Genomic DNA, 8,810 nt, shown 5'->3' on the forward strand with positions numbered 1-8,810 from the left:
TATTCAAGAAGCGTATTAATCTTGTTAAAGGGACAAAGGCCAACTGTAGCAATGTGCGCGCCGTTCTTCGAAGCTAATTAGCCGCCTTAAACCTTGTGCGACTATTGTTGCAATTAGGATTAGGTTTAAAATGTTAATGATGTTAAAAAATTTTTGAAAATTTGATGTGCATGTGGACGATATTATTCAACTGTGACAGTGCGCGCCGTCAATACGGCTCTCTCTACGTTCTTCAAGCTCTATCTGGTAAGTGGTTAACTATAGCGCCATGAAATACATACCTAAATATGGTCCCTTACTTTTGCCTGCTATATGTACATGTATATATATGACCATATGTCGCACCATACATTATTATAGTCAATTAAGAATCCGAAAAGTGGTATCACGTTTGTCTCTCGTTAGGTAATCTCTCAACCATGCAAAATTATGAACTGCACTAACTAACAGGCGGTATTTAGACCAGGAATGACTGTGAACGTCAAAAGGTAAAATTAGCTTTTGATTACAATCAGCTTTCTTTCAGCCAACCAAAAAATTATTGTGGCTTCTTCGTCCACTAGCGAATGTTTTTGACTCGGAAATCTATTTTAAATTCATCTTAAATTACGCATTATACGTGGTGGCCATCCGGCGGAATAGTCGCGCTTGGATTGCATGCATAGCATGTATTTGAGACTAAAAAATCCTTAAACGCCCGAGTTCAAAAGTTTCATCATCCGGTGGCGTTTCATTTCAACAGAATGGCGTACCCGCCCTCTTGCAAATAAATCGGCCATTCCTACACGAAGTTAATTAAATTGCGAGATTTATTCAATATGTGTGCGCTATATCATGAATTGCGATTGCGTTACATTTCTTATGTGAAATCTTCTACATTAGTTCTTCTACATTACTAGCGTGGGTTCTCTAGTCGATGGCAGCAAAGGTTGGTGTGATGAGGTGTGAAGTCGGTATTTTAATACTGAGTAGTAGCTTGAAAGTATCCTTAAAGGGATAAGGACGGATCTCGACTTGAGGATAAGTTACATAATTTCATCGGAGAACACTTATTGTTACGTTAGCCAGGTAGCATACACCTTCTCGTATAAACCCTTTTCTATTGCTGTGGCTTTTCGTTTCAAAATAAAATCGTTTCATATGCCCTAGCATGTTGATCCAGATGAGTACTGATGGCTAAATGGAATAATGGCGGATAATAATAATAATAAAAATAGGTTTTTTATAAGTTGACATAAACAGGAACTTATTAATGTAGATGGTCCCTTCGTTTCGCTTGATATGCACACTTGTCCCTACGTGCTTTATTATCCAGTGCTGATATGCAAGTACTTCAAGGTTTACGATTAAAAGCGTGCCACTATTGCTTCGAAGCATGGCTTAGGGCTGGCATGCATGCGCATACGTGACGCACTCGGTCGTCGTGATTATCGTTCAGCTTGTATATTATATCAAGAAGACACAAGATATAGATGGAATTATGCCAAAGATGCCTAAACGCCTTCCACCCGACATCTATTTAGTACCGATTAAAGTTTTACGCATTTCACTTAATATTTAACCCATGATTATGGCTAGATTTCACACTTTTTTTTGGCTAACACTAATTGTGTATCATCTAATTAACCACGTAGTTATCGTAACATTCACCGACATGTATCTTTAGCAAAAGAATTGGAATTTCAGTCAGTATTTATATATGGTCTTGACTACATCGACTCTGTTTTAACAGCTCTATAACCCTGTATGTAGTCATATCGTTTCGATACTTTTTTCGTGCGTCAATTTTTGACGGTTCTCATAAATATTTGCAATTATACTCCTTACATAGCTTCAGCTCAGGAATATTTATTTTTTTCGATACGGAACTTCTTTCAAATGAATAAATATTATTCTGAAAAAATTTTAGACCTTCATTTATTGACTTGAAGCAGTATTTACGAATAAAGCTGATTCATTCTTCTTATAACAGCGCTACATCAATTCAATTGATATAACTACTTCGAATAATAAATAAACTTTTAACAGTTTCTTTTTGAGGTGATGTTAAGCTAGCGCACGATATCTTGCTTAAAAACTCTGTTCCAAACTACTACTACTATCCTCACCAACTTTTCCGTATTAAAGTTGTGTCTTCTTTATTGTCCTAACCACGTTCATTTGTTTTAAAATAATAATTGTTTTACAGTTATATTGGATTTAACTTTCTTTCACATTTATCCCTATTATCATCTTATTCTCGATTCACTTATTCGTATATATTTATGTTGTAAATATCCCCTCTCTGCTTATTCCGGTCCAGCCTGCACAAGACGCGTTTATGCCATCAGGCAGCCTAGCAAACTAATAGTTTACATTTTATCAAGCGGTGCTCAATTTTTTGTGTAAAAACTGGTATATATGAGTTTCTTGATCCTTAATTTCTTTATTAATATGCACGCGATTTTTATCTTATATTCGTTCTTGTTCCACCTAGAAAGTGCTCTTTATTAGATGAAATGGCGTTTCGATAAATGATACATGAACTACGAGCGTCACATATACATATGTCCCACCATAAAGTTTGAACCATCGACCAATTGCTTTGCGACTGGAAAGTTTAATCTTTGCGTCGAAGCGTGTTTAATGCATTCTGCTTCCTAATTCTATAAAGAATCCTATGAACTATACTGGCCTTACATAATCTTTAGTTATATACTAAGGTAAATAGATTATACCCTGTTACTTATAGCGTAATGCCTAATCATGTTTCAAAACCTTAAAAAAAATAGTGAACTAATAACTAAAAGGTAAAAACTAATAATTTTATGTTCTAGGTTGCTTATGAACAACGTCCCCAGTTCATCTACTTGCTCTAAAAATACCTAGAGGAATAACGGCAGAAATTTTCATAGAAAGCTAAGTATCTACTTTGCACACAAATATCCTCTCCACGAATAAAGCTGCCCGGTGTGTCGTGGCATGAGAGATCGCACACAAACAGGTTTCACATTCTGTTTTACGATCACGTAACAATTTATTTACATCTTTTATGTTTGACAACTTTCTGTTCACGCACATTTCGAGTATCGCGTTACTCAAATCGTATATAAATAAAAAGCCACTTATGTACAATTTCGAAAATATTAAACTCATTGACGGGCTTGTGTTTTCTATCACCGCCAAAACGAAGCCATTACATGATACAAAGTGGACCTATACAGAATAAACCACTGGAGAATGAGTCATTTGAAGCTTAGACAACGCAAACGGCTTCTTGCACCAGTGACACAAGTTGCGTCCCTAAATCTTCGTCGTGGTTGGCCCAGGACACGCATACAGACTTCATATCATCCTCGTAACCGGAAACTCGCACAAGAGCTGAACCTAGTGACAGCGAACCGTCCTGTAAAGTTTGGAGAGACTCTTTTTCCTGGGACGCTACTCGCTCACGAATCAGTTCCTGAACAACCTCCGTCAGACGTCCCGTTGAACCCTGTTCATCATGATGCTTGGCAAATTAGTAGAATAATTTCTAGCAAATGTTCCAGATGTATGAGACTATCAACCTTAAAGTATGGACTTCAGAGCTTAGGGCTATCAAAAGGATGTGTACATACCCGGAACGATTCTGGAATCGAGATTGTTGTTGTAAAGCGTATCTGGTGTTCTTTGACACCCAATTCCACGAGAGCGGTTTCAGGTTCGACCAGCTTCATGACGTTGTCATACATAAAAATAGCCCCCGTAATCAATTTAGGCCTTTTGGTAGCTATTTGTAGTTCGGCAGGTGGAAGGGCCCGCTTTAGCAATGGTAAATCTGCGTCCAGCGTGATCCGTTCCGGAACAGGGATTATTGACGTTTCACCTTAATAAATTAATCGAAAGGTAAGAGAAACTTTCTGAGCAATCCAACTGAACAATACAATCCTGTTTATTAGCTGTTATGGTTCTATCGAAAGAGTAAAACAGGACTGAAGTAAGTAAACAGTAGGACTTATACCGTTGGCAGGCATGTAGCAGTCGAGATGGAATTCCTCTTCGATTTTGCCTTTTAAGAACTTCATTTTATCGCCTTCACCGTGCACAAGCATCACATTGCGCGGCTCGGATTGCCGGATTAGTTGCATAATGCCCTTGGCGTCAGCGTGCGCTGAAAATGACAGGTACTCCACGGATAGCTTCACCTCGATCTAGTAATAAGATGCATAAAAATGGATAAACAGACAACCTGTCAATCCAAAGTCGATAGCGAAGGTGTAAAAACACCCTTGTTAATTAAATTAAATAACAGAGTGTTAGAAACTGGTTTTGATGCTGACAGACTTACACTGATTTTCCACCATCATGATCATAGACACCAGTAATATCTTCATGGCCAGAGATTACAGTTACCAGAGATGGCAAAAACAGTTACAGCTCTTTACAATAGATAACTAACATGCGTAAATCAAAATATGCCTCATGAGCTATGTCGTAATGCTAAAAGGACTCACAAAGTTTCCTTTATCGATTTCGACTCGCCGAGCCCCGTTAAGTATCTTGGCTCCTACTGTGCCAGATACGCAGTAGCCAGGCATGATCACCATATTCTCCTCAAATGGAGCCCATTTTTTAAAGATTTGTAATGACAAACCAGCGTGAAGCATTCCTGGTGTAGCAAAAACAACCATCGGACCTAGAAATAATCCAAGTATTTTTTGAAATTATAATCAAATTACTAGCCCGCAAGCTGTTTTCATAATAGCAAGTATACATTTTTTGAGAATTATGTTTTCAGAGAACATTATTTCTATGTACTTTTTTGTGCAATAAGGTCTAACTATTCTTAGTTCTTAGTAGCGCACTATTGAGCATGATGATAATCTAACTACACAATGTGCTATTGAAAACTAGACTCTATTTCAATGCAGAAATAATCCAAGCATTAAAAAGCAGTGCTTACCTGGATTATCAATGAAGGCTCTATCGAACGGCTTGATGTGCTTGAAGTCGAACATGTTGTGATCCACAAACGTGTTTCGGATTTTCTGGTTAGTCCAAGTGATAAACATTTTGTAATAATTGGTTGCTTTTTCTGTTAAACCGGCGGCAAAGTAGATAGGGCATTTGAGGTTCATGCGCTCCCAGTATGTTTCTAGCAAAATGCACAGCTCTTGGGCGCGGCCTAGTGCAAATGCAGGTATCAAAACCTTACCTAAAACCATACGAAATAATCAGTTTCGAATCTAAAATTCACAACTAAGGCTTTTAAGGTTTTGCTACCTTATTTTATAATGCCTTTTGACTTCAATAAATAGGACATACCCACTCTAATAAATTTTCGTTTCACATTCCCATAAGAACGCGGTGATTACGTGTTTGTTTACCATATCTAGAAACAAGTGAAATAATTTAGACTCAAAGCTGTCGGCACACTTTGTTTCGTTCTAGGATCCACCCTTTGAAGCAATGCCTAGTGACAGTACCGGACGTACTGGACGTAGAACTAGAAACACTTATGTATTTAAATTTAGATCTTAAGTAATGGCAAGGCTTAATTAACCACTTACCGCCTCTATCGATGCAGTCATGAACTTTTGAAAGAAAGTCCCTTTCACGGCAACGTTTCGAGTCTCGAATGGTTGTTGCATATGTTGACTCGGTGATCAACAAATCCGGTCGACACCTATCAATCCAAGCCGCACCCAAATGTCGATCAGGGGTCATGTTGTAGTCCCCCTGTTAGATCACCAACAACATGACAATTCTATCAGAATCTACTAATTGTAACAAGACTTAAATTCAGAGTATAGGACAGAATTCACAAACTCAGTCTGTTGCTCTGATTTGAGAAATAAAAACTAATTTATTAGTATTATTATGTGCTGGAGCAGGTTCAGCGCATTAAACTAGATCATTTCCAAACGAATAAATAATCAGTTATACATAATTCCTTGTTACATGGATACCGAAACCCCGTCTTTTTAGCTGTTATGATCGAACAACTAACTTTCCTGCTCTAAGTAAGACACGTACAGTGTAAACGAGGCTAAGATGTCCAACACGAACATGGAACATGGCGGCTCCCAATACATGTCCTGCGTAGTAAGCTTTTATCTCCATGTCGGCGTCCACCCGTATAGTTTCGTGCAGATTGCACGCAATCACCTTTAAATAGCGCAGTTTTTACAGGTTACTGATGCAATCTTTAAAACTAATTAATCAACTTACGTGTCGATGCTATACCAATAAATAGGAGAAACAAGCCCTGTATTGAAAAATTTTGTCATAGACGCTCCGGAGACATTATATATATATATATATATATATTCGGACAAAACTCAGAGGTTCTCCGATAGGCCCTTTTTAATATCTGCTGACTAGAATTGACTTATTTGACAAATTCAACCATTCTTCACTGTAAAGAAATGTAGGTTCTGCCCATTGTCTAAACATGCAACTATATGTTCCATCCAATATACTAAGCAAGTGTTAAGTGCTGTTTTATGTTTCGAAATCCTTAGCTTTTCAAAGAGAAACAAGCTTTTTTTAACAACAAGAATTCCAGGGGTGCAATAAAGCTATTCCACGTACCTTCTTCATGCAGTCCTTGATCATCCCGGATGTAAAAAAGTGTTGTTCACCCTTTTTGTCAACAGAAATCTTGCGAAAATCTTCCTGTAAATGAGTAGATTCGCGATATTTGATTCCAGGTTATTTTAAATAGATCCCTGCATAGTAAATAAATAAAAGTAGATGAAAATCTCATTGGACCTTACACGTACAAATGAATAGTTTATAACGCATCCTCAGAAGTATGCGCAGTTTTATTCCTTTGTATGACTTCCTTTATCATGGTTCTTGGCCCAACTAGGTCTTTTAATGTTCCAAACGAAATTAAATAGCTCGAAACGAACAATAAAATCGTTTATCGTTCATGCTGTATACAAAATATACATTCTTTAACCAGAAAAACGCTGTTTTCAATTTTGTATTATAGATCGGACCGTGCGGCTAAAAAAAAAACTAAAAAAAAAATTATAGTTACCAGCAGAATAGGACAAATCGCTTTAGTCGGATGTGTCATGTAAATTGGACCGCTATATCCAATCATCTCGCTCATGTATGGCAGTGCTCCGCAATGATCGAGGTGGAAGTGCGAAATGATCACACAGTCAATGAAATCATCGAGAGAACCGCCGTTGTTGATGTAAGAAAAGTCTGGAAAGCGCCGCTATAATAGAACAGCAACGCAGATTTAATACAATATTTGTATGCGTCACGCTTCTAGAACTATAGAATATATATATAGAATCTAACCATCTTTGTAGAAACAAGGATTTACCCTTTTAATTAAGTCAACCGATAATAGTAAGTCTTTTTTAGAATCTCAAAAATATAGGACCAAACAATTCTCATTAGAATCGATGTACAAATGAAACATTCTAAAAAGCCTTCACGACTTTAATAGTACTACAGGAAACTATCATACATAGGTTATATTAATCAAGAATACCCAATCATAGATGTACTCATGATTAGTGCCAGTTCACTCAAAAGCCGTTAGGTACGTCATCATATTATATATATCGCCGTTAGATATATATATATATCATTCGTCATTTACTCACCTCATCCTGGAACCCCATATGCATGCCGCAGTCGAGCATGACATTCTTGCCCCCGATGCTTACAAGAATGCAACTCCGACCCACATCTTGACCTGCGCCTACGCTCGAGTCAAATGACATACAAAACTGTGATGATTAGAATATAAGGTATGACTATTGTATCAGAGCTCGGTGTGCAATAAAACATAATTTGCGAATTAATTATTTGGGACTAACCAAATTAACCTTTAGGCGGTATCGACGCGAAGAAGTGAGAAACGGAGGACCAATACGTACAAAATTAGGCAATCCATCAGCTAATCTATGACATAATGGAGGCTTCCACTCAAACGAAAAGATAATGCACTTTGTGGTTCGTAAATGTTATTCTATGTTCAGGCATTCTGCTATATTCGACTATCGGTAATCTTCGTCTAATCTCACTTCGTCAGAACTCGCCCTTGTGATTTTTATACCTAATGTCAATGCCTACTCAAAAGGAATAGGTAATATTAGTTAAATGTTATAAAAATGATCTCATAATAGAGGAGCTCGTTGCTACTTGGCAATTTTATTAAATAGTCCTTCCCTTTAAACCCATTTTAGTCTAAGCAGCATTAGAGCATTATGTAGCATTAAAATAAAATGTAGCGTGCATGGCTCCATCTAGCAGTTATCCTTTATCAAGGAGTAAACCAGATGCTTCAATTGTTTAAATACTGAAAACGAATTAAACAAGAAAGAAAACGTTTCACGGCCTAAAATGTACAATTTGTTCACGTTTAAAGCTTACCAAGAGGAGTGACAGTGATTTCGCTCATTCCGTGCCACTAGCAGTTACCGTTACCTGACTATAACGAATAATCTTTGAACGCCTCGATATTAATTACAAGTTTACTAAGATGCTCTACATGGCTAACCCGACATCTTTATTAAGTAACACATGTGCGAGTGGAACACTAGTTCGGTATTGACCGTAGCAGAGATCGTCTGTTTTGTACACACAGGGCGCCGCCACCTTGAAACGTTGGCGCCAAATTCGACTGAGTAAGACTTAGGAGATTTTGTAACATCGCTATAATATGTAAATCTTTTTCTTTATAGAAGATCTGAGTTGTAATGAAAAAGCTAGCAAATAAGCATCAAATAAAATCACAGAAGATATATAACTTTTTTGTACACCTGGATGCGTCGGTATTTTGGCCCATTATTAGCTGGAAATTTATATTTGTTCATTTT

The 8,810-nt window shown here is 37.3% G+C and overlaps 1 protein-coding gene across 2 annotated transcripts; it reads right to left on the reverse strand.

Moving 5' to 3' along the window:
* Positions 1-2,952: 2,952 nt before the first annotated feature.
* IntS11 (integrator complex subunit 11) lies at positions 2,953-8,551 on the reverse strand. Of its 2 annotated transcripts, none has more exons than XM_022808911.2 (11): positions 8,365-8,551; positions 7,593-7,690; positions 7,010-7,195; positions 6,556-6,639; positions 5,998-6,129; positions 5,532-5,700; positions 4,925-5,176; positions 4,476-4,657; positions 3,983-4,172; positions 3,600-3,847; positions 2,953-3,475 (listed from the first exon to the last, which is right to left on the reverse strand). In XM_022808911.2, the coding sequence occupies exons 1-11, from the start codon at positions 8,390-8,392 to the stop codon at positions 3,236-3,238; spliced, it is 1,809 nt and encodes a 602-aa protein (XP_022664646.1). In that variant the 5' UTR covers positions 8,393-8,551; the 3' UTR covers positions 2,953-3,235. The 2 variants fall into 2 exon arrangements, with proteins under 2 accessions (XP_022664646.1, XP_086846807.1); XM_086990681.1 differs by having other exon boundaries at positions 7,593-7,718; positions 8,365-8,548.
* Between the last annotated feature and the right edge of the window lie 259 nt (positions 8,552-8,810).

The sequence above is a fragment of the Varroa destructor genome, unplaced genomic scaffold, assembly GCF_002443255.2.
Source record: "Varroa destructor unplaced genomic scaffold, Vdes_3.0 BEIS01000005.1, whole genome shotgun sequence".
Taxonomy (NCBI): Eukaryota; Metazoa; Arthropoda; class Arachnida; order Mesostigmata; family Varroidae; genus Varroa; species Varroa destructor.